We start from the raw sequence: 20287 nt of genomic DNA, 5'->3' as shown, positions 1-20287 counted from the left end.
TTAATCCGCAAGAAAGAAGGGCCTTTTCACTGGCTAGGTTCAATTCTAATCCTTCTAACCTCCTTTGGGGCGCGGGAGGCGCTGTGGGTTAAAGCACAGAGCCTAGGACTTGCTGATCAGAAGGTTGGCGGTTCTAATCCCTGTGACGGGGTGAGCTCCCGTTGCTCGGCCCCTGCTCCTGCCAACCTAGCAGTTCGAAAGCACGTCAAAGTGCAAGTAGATAAATAGGTACCGCTCCGGCGGGAAGGTAAACGGCGTTTCTGTGCGCTGCTCTGGTTCGCCAGAAGCGGCTTAGTCATGCTGGCCACATGACCCGGAAGCTGTACGCTGGCTCCCTCGGCCAATAAAGCGAGATGAGCGCCGCAACCCCAGAGTCGTCCACGATTGGACCTAATGGTCAGGGGTCCCTTTACCTTTACCTAACCTCCTTTGGGGTTGGTTTGTGGGTTTGGCAGAAGGAGACTGGATCTGCCCATGCGATGCCCACCTGGTGGAAACTCCAGCTCACATGGCCCTTAAATGTAAAATGTATGATGATCTCCGCCAACAATTTCTAGACCATCTATGTATTCCAAAACCAGAGACGGAGGTTATGCACTTCTTATTAGAGTGGAGAGACCAGGAACTCACCAAGACAGTAGCTAAATTCCTCTCTTTGATTTTTTGTCGCCGAAGGATGCTACAGGATCCTGCCCTTGCTGGAAACCCTCAGAGATGAGGCGGATTGCTGTGCCTTTGGGGTGGTGACGAGATCGCATTGGCTTATCTATTTTAAATGTATTCTGAATGTTCTTATGTGATGCCAATAAAGGTTACCTGAGTTGACTAGGTGGGCCATGGGCCTGATCCAGTACCCTGTTGTGTCCTTTTGATTTAATAGCCACACAGATCTACCTGCTATGTGATTTAAGTAGGTGTCCTGTGAAATTTGGAGCCTGAGAATATGTAACTGCAGCGCCCTGATTATCGGAAAGCATAAACCCGGCCATTTCCCTCCCCTTTGCAGGTCTTGTGTGTGTGTGTCACTTTCAACCACCTTGTGAAGGACACCACAACTCCTTTCCCAAGTTACATTGCGTTGAAACGTTTGCATTGGATTTATTGTCTCAGGTCCTTGGTTCTTCTATTTCAAAGCAAAGTCACAGAAGTGGAAAGGCAGATATACAAGCTGTGGTAGGTTCTGTTGTGAATTTTATACATGCTTTGTATATTTATATTTTTTTAAAAAATACCTTCTGCATTGGGAGGAAAGAACAGATTCTGTCCCATTGTCGGGAGATTATAATCGAGGCCTCGGATTCGTCAGTCTTTTGTAACTTACTCGTCTACTTTGCATCCTGGGTACCAGGATAATAACACGCAAGACGTTGTGCTGGGTTCGAATCACAGAATTGTCTAGTCCAACCCTTTGCAATGCAGAATAAGTGACGGGGTTACTGACAGTAATAAAAGCATTGTTACCAAATCTTGCACAACCCTTTAGACGCTCCCGCCCACCAAGCTGCCAGATAATTTAAAGAGTTGAAAGTTTTCTGGAAACAAGGTGTATCGATCTTGTTAGTGCTTGGGATTCAACTCTCTCAACACAGAGCTGCTAGCCCTCCTTACATCCCTGCGAGGTAGACCAGGATAGTGCCCTCTTTACAAAGGGGAAACTGATGTGCCCAATGTTATGCCAGAGCTGGGATTCGAACCCAAGTCTGTGTCCAACTCATTCCCTGCCCTGGACCCTTCTCCTAAGATTTTCCTCTGCACATCATATTCCTACCCCAGCCATGTGCAGAGCGGGTATTGCCAGTATTCCTTGCGAGTAGGGGTGTGGCTCAGCGGAGGAGAGCGTTTGCTCTGCATGCAGAAGGTCACAGGGTTGATCCCTGAAGGCAACTCCAGGTAGAGAGAAACTTCCCCTGAAATCTTGGGAGAGATGCTGCCAGTCTGTGCAGACAACGCTGGGTCGAGATGGACCACTTGGTCTGACTCGACAGAGGCAAGCTTCCTGGGTTTCTACTTGTGGGTCAAAGCTCAGTGGCAGAACAGCTGCACTGCATGCAGAAGGGCGCAGCCTCAGTCCCCAACACTTCCAGTGTAGGGCTGGGAACAACGCTCGCCTGAAGGGATGCTGCCAGTCTGTGCAACAATAAGTAACCAAACAAACCCCTGTGTTGCAAGGGAACGTCAGCAATGTCTAGGCAGCACAATGACTATGTACATACACAACAGACAATCTTTATAGAATTCCTTCAAACCATAACAAGTCCAAAATGAAATCTTTAGTCTCAAAGTCTCTGGAAATCTTTAAATGAAGCGAGGTACCAGAATTCGTACGATGAAAGATAAGCAGTGAAGCTTTGTGTATTCAGCAAATACGATGTCCAACACTGAACAGTGATTCCGGATATTGACAACGGTTTCGTAGAATTCTACGTGGAGCACTAATCATGTAATAATGTAGTCGCTGCATTTGATATTTTCATTTACGTACATTCATTTGAAATAAGATAGGTTTATGAAGCAATTCTATATCCTCCCGCCACGCTGACAAAGAATTCTACAAAACAGTAGTCAATACAGTGGTACCTCAGGTTACAGACGCTTCAGGTTACATACGCTTCAGGTTACAGACTCTTACCTTGGGTTAAGAACTTTGCTTCAGGATGAGAACAGAAATCGTGCTCCGGCGGCGCGGCGGCAGCAGGGGGCCCCATTAGCTAAAGTGGTGCTTCAGGTTAAGAACAGTTTCAGGTTATGTACGGACCTCTGGAACGAATTAAGTACTTAACCCGAGGTACCACTGTATCCAGAATCACTGTTCAGTGTTGGACACCGTATTTGCACAAAGCTTCACAGCTTGTCTTTCATCGTATAAAGTCTGGTGCCTTGCTTCATTTAAAGATTTCCAGAGACTTCGAGGCTAAAGATTTCATTTTGTCCTTGTTATGGTTTGAAGGAATTCTATAAAGATTGTCTATTGCGTATTTACATGGTCATTGTGTTGCTTAGACATTGCTGCCAGTCCGTGCAAGGCAGCTTCCGATGAACTGATCCTTTTGCAAGGCTCACACAAGGAGTGTTGAGAACCCAACGACTGCCACCCTTTGCTCCGGAAAAGTCACGGCGGTATTTGGAGAAGGTGAAGCCACAGGGCTTGCACTGGCTGGCGTAACAACCAGCCTGCTTTCTAGCTGAGAACGTGCAATTTTAGGAGGGCTCTACCAGTGCGGAAATGGGACTTGAGAGCTGAGGACCCTGGCGGGAAAGGAGCTCCAAGCTTAACGGAAAAGAGTCGGGACACAGAGTTGGGTTTGGAGGCGGTTGGAGGATGGATGGTGGCTAACAGATTGAGATTGAATCCTGACAAGATAGAAGTAGTGTTTTGGGGGGACAGGGGGCGGGCAGGTGTGGAGGATTCCCTGGTCCTGAATGGGGTAACTGTGTCCCTGAAAGACCAGGTGCGCAGCCTAGGAGTCATTTTGGACTCACGGCTGTCCATGGAGGCGCAGGTCAGTTTTGTGTCCAGGGCACCTGTCTACCAGCTCCATCTGGTACGCAGGGTGAGACCCTCCCTGCCCGCAGGCTGTCTCGCCAGAGTGGTGCATGCTCTGGTTATCTCCCGCTTGGACTACTGCAATGCGCTCTATGTGGGGCTACCTTTGAAGGTGACCCGGAAACTACAACTAATCCAGAACGCGGCAGCCAGACTGGTGACTGGGAGCGGCCGCCGAGACCACATAACACTGGTCTTGAAAGACCTGCATTGGCTCCCAGTACGTTTCCGAGCACCATTCAAAGTGTTGGTGCTGACCTTTAAAACCCTAAACGGCCTCCATCCTGTATACCTGAAGGAGCGTCTCCACCCCCATCGTTCTACCCAGACACTGAGGTCCAGCACCGAGGGCCTTCTGGCAGTTCCCTCCCTACGAGAAGCCAAGTTACAGGGGACCAAGCAGAGGGCCTTCTCGGTAGTGGCGCCCGCCCTGTGGAACGACCTCCCACCAGATGTCAAAGAGAACAACAACTACCAGACTTTTAGAAGACATCTGAAGGCAGCCCTGTTTAGGGAAGCTTTTAATGTTTGATGTATTACAGTATTTTAATATTTTTTTGGAAGCCGCCCTGAGTGGCTGGGGAAGCCCAGCCAGATGGGTGGGGTATAAATAAATTATTATTATTATTATTATTATTATTATTATTATTATTATTATTAGGTTTGCCAACGTGGTGCCACTACGTTCTTGAGGGCTTCTGCCACTGAGCCACTGAGCCTCCCTACGAATCATCATCTTGGGCAAGAGAGTCCCAAACCACTCAAATCGCAGCTCACATCTATTAAAAAAGAACGCGCTTCCAAGCGGATCTGCTTGAATTCCATGGGCTCTTTCTACAGATCCTTTGCAAAAGTGATGAGTGCGTTTGTCTGCACATGTGTGATAGAGAGACGCTATCTACTCCGACTGGGAGAGAGCTCAGGCAGTGAGAGTTTCTTCGCAGCCCTTCCGCTTTTAATTAGAAAGTTTTAATTATATGGGCTAGAGATTCAAGCTGGGATGCTCAACACGCACAGCCTCTCTGCAAATACTCTTCTCAAACAAGCAGTTTCGAGCTTCTGGTCCTCATCTTCTCCTCCTTTGTTTCTACTGGGCTTTCTTTGTCATCCCATCGGTCATTTTGCCTCCCCCATCGGATAAGACTGGTCCCATTTTCCTTCTGGAACAGGGAGCATGGATGCTCCTAAGGAATGCTTTGGTCCCGGAAGCAGGGGATCCAAAAGCTCTCCCCCACCCGGGCACAATATTGCAATAAACTAAAGGAAGGCCAGTTTTCACAGCTCCTGGGGGTGACAATATGATTGTACCCCCTGATTATGGCTTAAGGAGGACTTTTGTTGCCAATATTGCCTCAGCCTGTCCTGAAAACAGCCATCGAGCAGCTCTTGCCCCCCAGCTCCAGTTCTTAAAGTCTTCCCAGCTACTTCGCTGCTATCTGCCCTTATCACAGAATCGTAGAGGGACCCTGCGGGTCATCTAGTCTGACCCTCTTCAATCCCTGTCTTCACCACCGCTCATTCCCAAACTTCTTTCTGTCTATCCTCCCAGTTGTCATTTGTGAGGCCCTGGGTCCGGCGTCTAAACATTCTGGCTCTAGATACGTATTAAAATAGCGGTAGTAGACAGGAGTTGCGGTCATTACACGCAGGGCAGTTTATGAGTTGACTGTACACTTCAGGGTTCTCTGCTTCCGTGCAGCAGCTTGCTTTGCAAAATCAAGTTTCTAGGCCTCATGCTTGCTGCTTTGAAAGATGCTGCCAAAAAACCCTGAAGGGGACATGGCAATTCCATGAGGGTTTCAGCGGGCTGGCTTCACAGCGCCTTCTGCTTCCTAGTTTTAATTCCTTCGGATTAATTCCCACGGTTGGCCCCTCTTAACTTTTAATGCCCGCCATCTTCCTGCTGCCCCCCTCCCCAAGTTGGCTCTTTGAACGTGCCGTTTCCCACAACTCAACCTGAGCGCAACTGCAATTTTTAAAGGGTTAAAATCGTCTTAAATAAATCTGGTGGTTTAGCTTCTTGAACAACTCCAAATTGAGAAGGAAATGAGCATGGTTCTGCCCGATGACTCTGCACCAGTAACCCCCGGAGACTCGATCTGACCGTTGCTGTCCTTTTTTCGCTTGATTGAGCCGGTCCGTTTTGCCCGTATGAAACTACGAGAGACCAAATTATCTGGGTATTGAAGTCCCGGGCCTTTGCCCTGGGTCCGAACCGTGGAGGAACGCTTTTGGCCCTCTCTCTCCCCTGGACATCCTGGGCCCGGCTTTGGGTGACTGGGGAGGGTCTCTCGTCTTCTCGGGACCCCCGGCACGCTCTCCTTAGCTGGGGCTGACCTGGCTGGAGGAAACCGAGGACACCTCTGTCTTCTGGGCTGAGCTGGAGACATCGGACTCATCGGTCATGGGTTTGCCACAAACGGTCTCCATGATGCAAGCCCGGAACTGGCAAGGAAAGGGAGTTGTCGTTAGCTCAAAAATGGAAAACGAGCGAGGTATCAAACAAAGAATAATGGCAGCTGAAACTGATGGAATATGCGCAGCTTGCTGATCTAACATATAGAATAAGAGAGCAAGAAGAAAATACGTTTAAATGAGATTGGAAAATGTTTATTGAATATATGGGGGCAATTTGACCAAACTGTGGGAGGCAGTGGAAGACAGGAGTGCCTGGCATGCTCTGGTCCAGGGGGTCATGAAGAGTCAGACACGACAAATGACTAAACAACAACAACATGGGGGCAAACTGTGTACACTTGAAAACGTTGGCAGCATTCAGATAAATTCAACAATGTAAATAGGTTTTGATGGGTGTAATAATGGAATACTGAATGGTTTAGTTTTTGTAAAATATGCAGGGATTTATGTTATGCAAAATGAACCATGGAAAGAGAAGAAGGGAAATCACTGATATTTTAAGGTTGTTTAAATGAATATACTCAATTGTAAAACAGAAAATATTGTGTGTGTGTGTGTGTCCCTATTTTCCAGAGATTTGATCCTGGAATGTCCCACTTTTCCTTAAGTGGGAAATATCAGAAAATATTGGAGGGTATGGAGTTATGCGATCCCCAAGTCAAAGAGAAAACTTAGAAGACACCTGAAAGACACCTGGACTGCGATTTATTTTTTTTAATATTTAACATTTTATTGTGTTTTTATACCAGCTCCATCTGGTGCGCAGGCTGAGACCCTCCCTGCCCGCAGACTGTCTTGCCAGAGTGGTGCATGCTCTGGTTATCTCGCACTTGGACTATTGCAATGCGCTCTACGTGGGGCTACCTTTGAAGGTGACCCGGAAACTACAACTAATCCAGAATGCGGCAACATGACTGGTGACTGGGAGCGGCCACCGAGACCATATAACACCGGTCCTGAAAGACCTTCATTGGCTCCCAGTACGTTTCCGAGCACAATTCAAAGTGTTGGTGCTGACCTTGAAAGCCCTAAACGGCCTTAGTCCAGTATACCTGAAGGAGCATCTCCACATCCATCATTCAGCCTGGACACTGAGGTCCAGCTCCGAGGGCCTTCTGGCGGTTCCCTCCCTGCGAGAAGCAAAGCTACAGGGAAGCAGGCAGAGGGCCTTCTCGGTGGTGGCTCCTGCCCTGTGCAACACCCTCCCATCAGATGTCAAAGAGAACAACAACTACCAGACTTTTAGAAGACATCTGAAGGCAGCCCTGTTTAGGGAAGCGTTGAATGTTTAATAGGTTATTGTATCTGTATAGTTAAAGCTCTGGTTTTCCCAGTAGTGATGTATGGAAGTGAGAGCTGGACCATCAAAAAGGCTGATCGCCAAAGAATGGATGCTTTTGAATTATGGTGCTGGAGGAGACTCTTGAGAGTCCCATGGACTGCAGGAAGATCAAACCTCTCCATTCTGAAGGAAATCAGCCCTGAGTGCTCACTGGAAGGACAGATCCTGAAGCTGAGGCTCCAATACTTTGGCCACCTCATGAGAAGAGAAGACTCCCTGGAAAAGACCCTGATGTTGGGAAAGATGGAGGGCACAAGGAGAAGGGGACGACAGAGGATGAGATGGTTGGACAGTGTTCTCGAAGCTACCAGCATGAGTTTTTCCAAACTGCGGGAGGCAGTGGAAGACAGGAGTGCCTGGCGTGCTCTGGTCCAGGGGGCCACGAAGAGTCGGACACGACTAAACGACAAAACAACAACAACAACAACAGGTTATTGTATTTTAGTGCTCTCTTGGAAGCCGCCCGGAGTGGCTGGGGAAACCCAGCCAGATGGGCAGGGTATAAATAAATTGTTGTTGTTGTTGTTGTTGTTGTTGTTGTTGTTGTTGTTGTTGTTGTTGTTGTTGTTGTTGGAAGCCACCCAGAGTGGCTGGGGCAAGCCAGTCAGATGGATGGGGTATAAACAGAGCTGTGATTCCCCAGCGGTTTGACCCCTGAAAGCCCACTCCATTGCCTCTCGAGACAAATGGGATGCCGGCAGTGAATCACAATCTTGCAGCCCCGCCACGTTTTGCGCCCCTTTCCCCGCCTGCGGAGCGGCTGGCTGTCGACTCACCTGCTTGTTCATGAAGCAGTAAATGATGGGGTTGTAGACGCAGGCGGACTTGGAGAAGAAGGCGGGGATGGTGACCAATCGCAGGTCCAGGCCGTGGTCCCGGTTGTTGACCATGTACATGGCAAGCGCGGCGTACGGGACGTAGCAGAGGCAGAACGACCCCACCATCACCACCACCATCCGAGAGACCTCCCGCTCGGCCTTCTGGGTCGTGGCCGACTCCTGCTGCTGAGCGGCTACCTGGAGAAGGAGGGCAGGGGCCCGGAACATGTTGTTTTCCCAGAGCTGTAGCACTGTAGCAATTGGAAGGGGCTCCCCAAAGGCCATCCAGCCTGACCCACTGCAATGCTTGCTCGGCAGTGAACGGGTGGCCACGTTCACTGCCCCCAGAACTACGCAAAGGCGTTCGCTCGGCGGCTATCGGTGGCCGGGTGGGAGCACCGTAGGGTGGGGTGCGGCCTAGCGCCGTGGGGGTGGTTCCATCACCACAGCTGACGGCGGAACTCCCTGCCACAGGAGTGGCCGCCAACCTATCTGGCTTTGAAAGAGGATGAGACAAATTCGGGAAGAGTAGAGGGCTTCTGGAAATGGCAGCAAAAAAAAGCTATCCTGGTAGTTACTGGTGTGTTGTCAAAAAGGGATTAGTTTGATTTCTTAATCAGCTGAAAGCATGATGCCAACAGAGGCTGGGTGAATTGGAGACTTGAGGAAACGTATCTGCAATGCTCATCCTGAAAAAATTTCTATTCCCCATGCATTTATACAATTTCATCATTTGCTTGCTAGTTATCTCCCGCTTAGACTACTGCCATGCGCTCTACGTGGGGCTACCTTTGAAGGTGACCCGGAAACTGCAATTAATCCAGAATGTGGCAGCTAGACTGGTGACTCGGAGCGGCCGCCGAGACCACATAACTCTTGAAAGACCTACATTGGCTCCCAGTACGTTTCCGAGCACCATTCAAAGTGTTGGTGCTAACTTGGCAGGGGGTTGGACTCGATGGCCCTTGTGGTCTCTTCCAACTCTATGATTCTATGATTCTTTAAAGCCCTAAATGGCCTCGGTGCAGTATACAAGAAGGAGCGTCTCCACCCCCATCGTTCAGCTCAGACACTGAGGTCCAGCTCTGAGGGCCTTCTGGTGGTTCCCTCCCAGCGAGAAGCCAAGTTACAGGGAACCAGGCAGAGGGCCTTCTTGGTGGTGGCCCCCGCCCTGAGGAACGCCCTCCCTTCAGATGTTAAGGAAATAAGCAGCCATCTTATATTTAAAAGACATCTGAAGGCAGCCCTGCTTAGGGAAGTTTTTAATATTTAACGCTGTACTGTTTTTAACACTCGATTGGGAGCCGCCCAGGGTGGCTGGGGAAACTCAGCCAGATGGGCTGGGTATAAATAATAAATTATTATTATTATTATTATTATTATTATTATTATTATTATTACTTACAGGCTTCCCATTTAGACGTTTGGGTGCACACAGCGAGAACAGTGGTACCTCGGGTTAAGAACTTAACTTGTTCCGGAGGTCCGTTCTTAACCTGAAACTGTTCTTAACCTGATGCACCACATTAGCTAATGGGGCCTCCTGCTGCCGTGCAATTTCTGTTCTCATCCTGAAGCAAAGTTCTTAACCCAAGGTACTACTTCTGGGTTAGCGGAGTCTGTAACCTGAAGCGTCTGTAACCCGAGGTACCACTGTAATGGGTTTGATCCAGCTGCAGGAGCCCTTGTCTTTTTAGCGTCTCCTAAGAAATGGCGCCCCTGGGATGCCAACATCAACCTGAGGTCCTGCAAGGCTTTCCTGATGTATCTGGCAACTCTGGGGAAGTGGGGTATAGTGGTTAAAGTTCCGGACTAGGACCTGAGAGAGACCGGGGTTCGAATCTCGACATGGCCAGCTCCCTGGGCGACCTCAGGCGCTCGCCGCTCCCTGTCCACCTCACCCTACCTCGCAAGGTTGTTGTGAAAGGGGTCGGAGGAGCTGGGCAGGAAGTACTTACGGCACGGAGGGCGCCCAGGAGCTGCGAGTAGGAGAAGACGATGAGGGTGAGGGGCACGATGAAGCAGAAGATGAAGAGGAACCAGGTGTAGTATTCGCTCTTGTACTTGGTGCCAACTGTGTACCAGTCGGGGCCGCAGGAGCACTGCAGGCCTTCGGGGATGAACCTGAAAGGCAGAGGAGCAGGGGTGAGGGGAGGACATTGGCTTTGTAGGAGCATATTTCCAAAACATGGTTTTCCCAGTAGTGATGTATGGAAGTGAGAGCTGGACCATAAAGAAGGCTGATCGCCGAAGAATGGATGCTTTTGAATTCTTGTGCTGGAGGAGACTCTTGAGAGTCCCACAGACTGCAAGAAGATCAAACCTATCCATTCTGAAGGAAATCAGCCCTGAGTGCTCACTGGAAGGACGGATCCTGAAGCTGAGGCTCCAATACTTTGGCCACCTCATGAGAAGAGAAGACTGTTCTCGAAGCTACCAGCATGAGTTTGACCAAACTGCGGGAGGCAGTGGAAGACAGGAGGGCCTGGCGTGCTCTGGTCCATGGGGTCACGAAGAGTCGGACACCACTAAACGACTAAACAATAACAATTTCCAAAATAACAACAACAAAGAGGCTAACAGCAGTGGATTAAGGCATATCAGTGCAATAAGACATAGAATTATAGAACTGTGAAATTGGAAGGAAATCACAGTTGAAGAATCCTTGAAATGTGGCCATGTCTTCTACAAACCTCCAAGGAAAGTCCACAACCTTCTCAGAGACTCCACTCCACTGTGGACCAGCCCTTATTGTCATAAATTCCTTTCCCGAAGTTTAGTTGGAATCTCATTTCCTGTACCTCGAAGCCTGGGTTTTACCTTCTCCATGGGGCAGCCCTTGAGATTTTTGAAGATGGCTCTCAAATCTCCTCTCCCTCTCCTCTATTCCAGGCTAAACATACCCAGCTCCTTCAACTGTTCCTCATAAGGCTTGGGCTGCATCTACACAGCTATAAAAAAACGCTCTGAAAAAACCGCTTTCAAAGCTCACAATGGGAAATTTCAGAGAGTTCTGGTTTCAGCTCTACAGCGCCATCTGTTGTCACAGTGTTATAATGAATATGTGACGCTTTATTTTCCCAGTACAGTGGTACCTCTGGTTACGTACTTAATTCATTCTGAAGGTCCGTTCTTAACCTCAAACTGTTCTTAACCTGAAGCACCACGTTAGCTAATGGGGCCTCCTGCTGCCGCTGCACCGTCGTCTTGTGATTTCTGTTCTCATCCTGAAGCAAAGTTCTTAACCAGAGGTACTAATTCTGGGTTAGCGGAGTCTGTAACCTGAAGCGTATGTAACCCAAGGTACCACTGTAGTGATGTATGGAAGTGAGAGCTGGACTATAAAGAAGGCTGATCGCCGAAGAATGGATGCTTTTGAATTCTGGTGCTGGAGGAGACTCTTGAGAGTCCCATGGACTGCAAGAAGATCAAACCTATCCATTCTGAAGGAAATCAGCCCTGAGTGCTCACTGGAAGGACAGATCCTGAAGCTGAGGCTCCAAGACTTTGGCCACCTCATGAGAAGAGAAGACTTCCTGGAAAAGACCCTGATGTTGGGAAAGATGGAGGGTACAAGGAGAAGGGGACGACAGAGGACGAGATGGTGGGACAGTGTTCTTGAAGGGACCAGCCTGAGTTTGACCAAACTGCGGGAGGCAGTGGAAGAGAGGAGTGCCTGGCGTGCTCCGGTCCAGGGGGTCACGAAGAGTCAGATACGACCAAATGACTAAACAACAGCAACAACAGCTTCGTCGTTTCCAGGCTCTTGACCATCTTTGTCACCCTCCTTTGCACACCTTCCACCTTGCCAATATCCTTCTTAAATTGTGGTGCCCAGAACTGGACACAGTATTCCAGGAGGGATCTGACCAAGGAGGAATAGAATGGGACTATGACTTCCCTTGATCCGGACACTAGACTTCTGTTGATGCAGCCTAGAATAGCATTGGCCTTTTTTGCTGCTGCATCACAAGGTTGGCTCATGTAGAGCTTGCAGTCCACCAAGACCCCTAGATCTTTTCCCCCTGTACTGCTAGTAAGCCAGGTGTCCCCATCCTATGTGTTTAGGATGAGGAGATGGCATTGAAAGAACTGAGGAGTGGGGTTCCCATCTGTCCGGGATATCCCGGAAATATCTGGAGTATTACAATCTGCAGAAGTGTCTGGGTGGATATCGGAAAACATCCAGAAAAATCCGGACATGGCAGCCCATGTCGGCAGTGCTGTTTTTGCCAATTTCTCATAAAAGCAGCTCAAAAACCTTTCACTTTTTGAAATATGGCAGCCCTGCTCAGGAGAGAACTCCCAGCAAGGGATCTGGGTGATCTGTTCAGCGCTAGAGGCAGATCTAAACAGCGTTCCAAGGAAGAACAGCATTTGAAACCTTTGTACCAGGAGCAAACTCACAACCGGTCCATAGACGTGCCATAACTAGCAGCCTTTCCCTCTAGAGTAGACCCTGAAGAAGAAGAAGCGTCCTGTGTGACTCAGAAGCTTGCTGACTAATTTCAGTTGCTCCTGCTAATAGCTACTGCACAGACTGTAATATACAGTTAGAAGAACGGGAGAGGTTGTGGAATGAAGGTGTTAATTTTACAGCATGCAGGACTCTTCAGGAAAATGTTACGGAAATGATGTATAGGTGGTGTTTAACACCAGTTAAACTGGCCAAAATGTACAGAACTAAAACTAAATGTTGGAAATGTAAGGAAAAGGAGGGTATTTTAATAATAAAGTAATTATTAATAATTAATAATAATAATTAAGTAATTATTAGTAATTAGTAAAGGTAAAGGTACCCCTGCCCGTACGGGCCAGTCTTGCCAGACTCTGGGGTTGTGCGCCCATCTCACTCAAGAGGCCAGGGGCCAGCGCTGTCCAGAGACACTTCCGGGTCACGTGGCCAGCGTGACATCGCTGCTCTGGCCAGAGCCAGAGCCGCACACGGAAACGCCGTTTACCTTCCCGCTGGTAAGCGGTCCCTATTTATCTACTTGCACCCGGAGGTGCTTTTGAACTGCTAGGTTGGCAGGCGCTGGGACCGAGCAGCGGGAGCGCACCCCGCCGCAGGGATTCGAACCGCCGACCTTTCGATCGGCAAGCCCTAGGCGCTGAGGCTTTAACCCACAGCGCCACCTGCGTCCTTAGTAATTAGTAATTATTAGTAATTATTTAATAATAAACAAGCAATATATACAAATAAAAAGACAGAAATGGGTAAAAAGGGCAATCAAATGACCAGTATTATTGTTCAGATAGTGGCCCTTAATCTCATTGCACCCTCGATAAACCTAGCAACCTTTGCTGTTGTGTGATCTGATAAAGGAAAAGGAGGGTACTTTTTACCATATGTGGTGGATATGTAAAGAGGTAAAAGCTTTCTGGGAAATGATATATAATGAGCTAAAGAAAATGTTCAAAAACACTTTTGTTAAAAAACCAGAAGTGTTTTTTATTGGGGATAGTGGGTAGAGAGATACTGAGACAAGATAAAAAATTGTTCTTATGTGCAGCAACTGCGGCAAGAATTTTGTTAGCCCAAAGATGGAAACGACAGGAGTTAACAGCAAAAGAAGAGAGGCAGATGAGGCTGATGGATTTTGCAGAACTGGCAAAACTGACAGGAAGAATCTGGAACCAGCAAGATCAAGCAATCGAAAAGGACTGGAACAAATTTATATTATATTTGAAAGACAACTGTAAGCAATTAACATCATTAGCAGGGTGATCTGAAGATTTGTAAGATGAAATTGCTACCTATTCAGGTGGAGTAATATAGTGTTTAAAGACAATGGTGTAACAAGGGTAGGAAACGAAGCAAAATGTAAAGATGCAAAGTTTAGTTTTGTGAACCGTCAGACGGGAGGGACGGAAGTCGTTAGGCTAAGAAGAGCCAAAGAGATAAAATAATAGGGTGCGATGTTACGCAATGTGATTATATTCAGGTAGGTAGCCGTGTTGGTCTGATGCAGTTGAAATAAATAAATAAATAAATCAAAAAATTGTCCAGTAGCAAACTTTGTTGGTACTGTTTTGGGGGGTACAGTTTTTGGGGGACAGGAGGCGGGCAGGTGTGGAGGACTCCCTGGTCCTGAATGGGATAACTGTGCCCCTGAAGGACCAGGTGCGCAGCCTGGGAGTCATTCTGGACTCACAGCTGTCCATGGAGGCGCAGGTCAATTCTGTGTCCAGGGCAGCTGTCTACCAGCTCCATCTGGTACGCAGGATGAGACCCTCCCTGCCCGCGGACTGTCTGGCCAGAGTGGTGCATGCTCTAGTTATCTCTCACTTGGACTACTGCAATGCTCTCTACGTGGGGCTACCTTTGAAGGTGACCCAGAAACTACAACTAATCCAGAATGCGGCAGCTAGACTGGTGACTGGGAGCGGCCGCCGAGACCATATAACACCGGTCTTGAAAGACCTACATTGGCTCCCATTCCGTTTCCGAGCACAATTCAAAGTGTTGGTGCTGACCTTTAAAGCCCTAAATGGTCTCAGCCCAGAAAACCTGAAGGAGCGTCTCCATCCCCATCGTTCTGCCCGGACACTGAGGTCCAGCTCCGAGGGCCTTCTGGCGGTTCCCTCCCTGCGGGAAGCCAAGTTACAGGGAACCAGGCAGAGGGCCTTCTCGGTGGTGGCGCCCACCCTGTGGAACGCCCTCCCACCAGATGTCAAAGAGAAAAACAACTACCAGACTTTTAGAAGACATCTGAAAGCAGCCCTATTTAGGGAAGCTTTTAATGTATAATAGGTTACTGTATTTTAGTGTTCTGTTAGAAGCCGCCCAGAGTGGCTGGGGAAACCCAGCCAGATTGTCGGGGTAGAAATAATAAATTATTATTATTTATCATTATTACTTTACAATTTTTAAAAATATTATAATTTATTTTGAATGTGGTTATATGTAAAACCAATAAAAATCACACACACACACACACACACACACACACACACACACACACAGAGGTTTCCAGTCTATGGACCTTCTCCCCAATCTGGGCTTCGGAAGACTCCCTCCTTTTCCACCTCACCTGCTCCACCCAAAAAAGGGTGGGATTGAGACTCCAATGCCAATGAACCAAGTTGCTGCCACCACCAGAAGGGCATGCTTGGAGTTGAAGCGGAAATTCCCGAAGGGCTTGCAGATGACGATGTAGCGTTCGAAGGCAAGGAAGGCCAAGGACCAGCCGGTGACCAGCCCTGGGGTGGGTGGGGAGACAGAAACGGACAAGGGTTGGCGAAGATCGGCAGCCAGCCAGGTCCCCAAGGGCACGACACGCAAGGTAAAAGGGATGGGGAGGGAGAAGGAAAAACACAAGGGGAGGAATTACAGTCCTTGTTCATTCCAGTTGGTTGCAGCGTAGTGCTGTCAGGGGTTATTTGGGTATTCTCTGGGCTGGACTAGATGAACCTTGGAGCTCCCTCACAAGTCTCCAAGTCTATTATTCTGATATACCTGAAGGAGCGTCTCCACCCCCATCATTCAGCCTGGACACTGAGGTCCAGCTCCGAGGGCCTTCTGGTGGTTCCCTCCCTGCAAGAAGTGAGGTTACAGGGAACCAGGCAGAGGGCCTTTTCGGTGGTGGCACCCACCCTGTGGAACGCCCTCCCACCAGATGGGAAATAAACAACTATCTGACATTTAGAAGACATCTGAAGGCAGTTTTTAATGTCTGATGTTTTAATGTATTTTTAATCTTTTGTTGGGAGCCACCCAGAGTGGCTGGGGAAACCCAGCCAGATGGGCAGGGTATGAACAATAAATTCTTCTTCTTCTTCTTATTATTATTATTCTACGATTGGGAGTCCTTTAAGTGTACTGAAAAGGCAAGGAAGAGGAGACGTGAACCAGAATCCCCAACAAAGGCCAGGCGTTCTTCCGCTGCCATTCCCTGCAGGTTAGGCTGGATGACCTTTGGGGGACCCACCCGACACTGCAACTCTATTCTACTCCGCTCCTCCTCCGGGGCTTTTACCTGCCACCGAGCCCAGGAAGGCCTCCAGGGCGCAGATGTGCCTGCCGAAGAAGAAGTAGCCCTGCGAGCTGGCCAGGAAGACAGTGAAGACAGAGAAGACACAGAAGAGGAACCCGGCAAAGGAGATATTGACCAGGATGTAGTTTAGCGGTTGGCGGAGCTTCTTGTATTTGACGGTGACAACCAGGATGATGGCGTTGAGGGGCGTCCCGGCGAAGAAGACGAAGCCCATGAAGGCCGTCTGGAAGTAGAAGGCCCACATTGGGGCGATGTGGTACTGGGGTCCATCCCAAGGACCCACCTTGGAGATGTTCTCAAAGAGGTAGAAGTCTTCTTCACCGGACATCGTCCCTGGTGGCGCCGCGGGGACCGAGATCTGCCCGAGGGGGCCCTGCCCTCCTGTTATAGGAGGACAGAGGGGGCAATCCACTTAGAGGCTCGGCCTGGGATCAGGCACTAATCCTGATCATCCCAGAGGCAAACTGGAGGATTGAGGGCATCTAAGACCCTTACCTGCTGTCCCTTAAGCCCCTCTCAGGGGATAATCTCGTTTGCTGTCCATATCGGAGCCGATTGCGAGGGACTCTTCGGGATGGCAGAGGGCAAGGCGACGCAGAGCCGTATTTCCCCTGTTCGCTTCCCAGGAAGCCTCTCTCAAAAGCACTTTGTAGAATCGTAGAGTCGGGGACCCTCAGCGGTCATCTGTCCCAACCCCCTTGCGATGCGGAGAATCGCAGCTGTAGCGGAAATGACCGGGAAGATCAGAAACCAAGACGATAATAAATTTAGTAAAGGATGGTTCTTACTAAAAAAAGAACACTGTAAACAATTAAAAACGTTGGCAGGATTTTTTAAAAAACCGCTTGCAGTGTGACAAGAACTATGGTGAGAACTGAGCGTTCAGGAAATATGGAGAATGTTATACGATGCAGTCGGCAAAAAATAACTATGGAGCCCCTGGAGGGAAGTCAAGGGATTCAGAGAATCCTATGTATATTTTATTATGATTTACATGTGATTTTAATTGTTATATGTAAAACTGAATTTGAGAGAGAGAGAGAGAGAGAGAGAGAGAGAGAGAGAGAGAGAGAGAGAGAATCGCAGCTATAGCATAGGAACCCAAATGGGACATCCAGAATCGGGATCAGAAGCTGGGGCGGCTTCTGTAAATTTGGGGTGTCCCGCTCGAAACGGGACAGTTGTGCTTTTTGCTTTCGTATCCCCTTCTCTTCTCCAGGCCAAATAGACCCAACTCCCTCAATGGTCCTCGCACTCTCTCCCCATTCACTCTCCACCCCACTGCTGGAAACTGAATTCCCTCGACTTTATCAATGCACACGTCGTACATTTGAAGCACACATTATTTCCCTCCGAGGACAGTCATACCTCAGGTTACAGACGCTTTGGGTTGTGTGATTTTGGGCTGCGCACCGTGCTGAACCCGGAAGTACTGGAATGGTTACTTCCGGGTTTGGGCGTTTGTGCATTTGCAGAAGCGCTAAATCGCGCTTTGCGTATGCACAGAAGTGCCGATTTGTGCTTTATGCATGCGCAGAAGTGCCGAATTGCAACCCGCGCGGGCGCAGATGCATGGGTGGCAGGTTGCGAACGCTGCGGGTTGCGAATGTGCCTCCCGCACGGATCACGTTCACGACCCAAGCATCCACTGTAATCCCAGGAAGTGTAGTTGCCTAAGGGTGCTGGGAACTGTAGCTCAGGCGGACTACAGTTCCCAGCATTCTTTGCAGGGAATGGTGTGCTTCATAAGGGGTGATATGATAAGGGGCGATATGATAGCCATGTTCAAATATATAAAAGGATGTCACATAGAGGAGGGAGAAAGGTTGTTTTCTGCTGCTCCAGAGAAGCGGACACGGAGCAATGGATCCAACTACAAGAAAGAAGATTCCACCTAAACATTAGGAAGAACTTCCTGACAGTAAGAGCTGTTTGACAGTGGAATTTGCTGCCAAGGAGTGTGGTGGAGTCTCCTTCTTTGGAGGTCTTTAAGCAGAGGCTTGACAACCATATGTCAGGAGTGCTCTGATGGTGTTTCCTGCTTGGCAGGGGGTTGGACTCGATGGCCCTTGTGGTCTCTTCCAACTCTATGATTCTATGATTCTATGACGATTTGTGCCCAGGATGCAACTGGGCTGATTATACGCGACTCCACTTTTAATACAGTTTGTACCTGCGAAAATTTCAGGGCAGGCAGACTGCTTTAGATTCAACCAGTCCATGACCTGCAGTTTCCTGTTGAAATCCTGTAGCTATTTCTACCACAAATGTTTTCCACCGCGTTCTCTCCCCTGTTCCCCTTTAGATGCTCTGTAGCTCATGAGAGTCCCTCTAGACGGCAAGAACGAGTTAACATTGGGGGTAGCATTGCAGAACTACAAATAAAGTGGAATAATTTTATAAAGTGTTTAGGGAAGTTTTTAATGCTTGATATTTTATCGCTTTTTTATTCTGTTGGGAGCCGCCCAGAGTGGCTGGGGAAACCCAGTCAGATGGGTGGGGTATTATTATTATTATTATTATTATTATTATTATTATTATTATTATAGTGGTACCCTGGTTCTCAAATGCCTTGGTACTCAAACAACTTGGAACCCAAACACTGCAAACCTGGAAGTAAGTGTTCTGGTTTGTGAACTTTTTTCAGAAGCTGAACATGCTCTTTTTTGAGTGTTATGCTTCCGTTTTGAGTGCCACACTTTTGTTTGAGTGTTATGCTAAAGTCTGTTTTTGCTATTTATTTTGCGTTTTTGTTTTTGCGGCTCTTTTTTTCTCTTTTTGTGACTGTGTGGAACCCAGTTCAGCTTCTGACGGATCGATTGTGTGACTGCAGTACATCGTTTATCGCTTTCATTTTATGGATCAGTGGTCTCGTTAGAAAGTAAAATCCATGTTAAATTGCTGTTTTAGGGGTTGTTTTTAAAAGTCTGGAACAGATTAATCCGTCTTGCATTACTTTCTGTGGGAAAGCATGCCTCGGTTTTGGAAAGCTTTGGTTTCGGAACGGAATAAGTTTGAGAACCGAGGTACCACTGCGAACCGAATGAATGTTGGCGTACTAAACTGCCTCATTAAAAGTACAGCAACAGAGGCTGGTTAGAAAGTTGGCAACCCAAGTGGTAGCGAGCTTGGTTGGGATTTTGGCCTCATGCTCTGCTTATTCCTCCACCCCTTTTCCCCACCCCGAAAAAATGGGACTTTCCCCCCTTTAAGGGCAGAGGGGTAAATGTAGCTTAAGATGCTCCTCTGTGTGTTAAATTCCCATTTACTTCGCAGAATCCGGTCTGCCCAATTCTCTCCGGCGCCAAAGGGGTTAAGAGCTTTGCTCCTGAGCAACGTGGACATGAGCATGTGAGTGCCATATGGGAATGTGGCACATCACCCTGTTCCTTGCCTGCCACATGCAGAGAGAAGGTAATTTGAGCCTGCAAATTACCAGCCGGCCTGAAAAGAACATCTGGAAGGACTACAAGCAACTGGCTCGTTGGTCTAGGGGTATGATTCTCGCTTAGGGTGCGAGAGGTCCCGGGTTCAAATCCCGGACGAGCCCTACTTTTTGTACTCCGACTAGGCAAAGGAGAAGACACGTTGAAACCACAAATGCAATTACCTTTTCTGAAAATCCAGATTTACCAGTGCAGATCAGCCGGGGGCAATCATTTATGGCCGGCCTCCCCTTTTGGCCACGATCCAATCGCTTGCCGGCAAATTCAGGTTGTGCAATTAAAGTTGATTAGGGAGGCTTGTGCAACAAACCCGCTTCTCCAAAAGATTAAGAGTTTATTTATTTATTTTTAATGTTGCAATGCAATATATGAAATCTTTACATAATGATACATCTACATTATATTCGTAAATTTAACATTTCATTATGTACTAACATTGATCCATTTCTTATTGCTTGCCCTGTGCGTGAATTCCTTGTTATTATTTTGTAACTTTATTATTGAGATTGTAATTGTTGCATCTTAATAATTAAACGTTCAATCTTATATATCTGCTGAGCTTAACTTAACTTTGTGAAATCAGTCTATGCATAGCAATAAATTCTTGTTGGAGCATCTTTTGGCTATGTATTATTCTACACCTTTCCATTCCTGTTTGAGATTTTGATTAGATTGCATTCTAATTAGAAAGATTAAGAGTTTTGTTTTTTTTGCATAAAGGA

At 48.0% G+C, this 20287-nt stretch overlaps 1 protein-coding gene across 1 annotated transcript; it reads right to left on the bottom strand.

The window, feature by feature from the left end:
• Positions 1–4187: 4187 nt before the first annotated feature.
• OPN1SW (opsin 1, short wave sensitive) lies at positions 4188–16453 on the bottom strand. Its single transcript, XM_079992975.1, has 5 exons — positions 16102–16453; positions 15157–15325; positions 10081–10246; positions 8081–8320; positions 4188–5989 (listed from the first exon to the last, which is right to left on the bottom strand). The coding sequence occupies exons 1-5, from the start codon at positions 16445–16447 to the stop codon at positions 5867–5869; spliced, it is 1044 nt and encodes a 347-aa protein (XP_079849101.1). The 5' UTR covers positions 16448–16453; the 3' UTR covers positions 4188–5866.
• Positions 16454–20287: the final 3834 nt, after the last annotated feature.

Source organism: Podarcis cretensis (assembly GCF_951804945.1).
Source record: "Podarcis cretensis genome assembly, chromosome: 10".
In the NCBI taxonomy this organism is placed as follows: domain Eukaryota; kingdom Metazoa; phylum Chordata; class Lepidosauria; order Squamata; family Lacertidae; genus Podarcis; species Podarcis cretensis.
The sequence above is the reverse complement of the archived record's forward strand: the minus strand, read 5'-3'. Positions and strand labels throughout refer to the sequence as shown.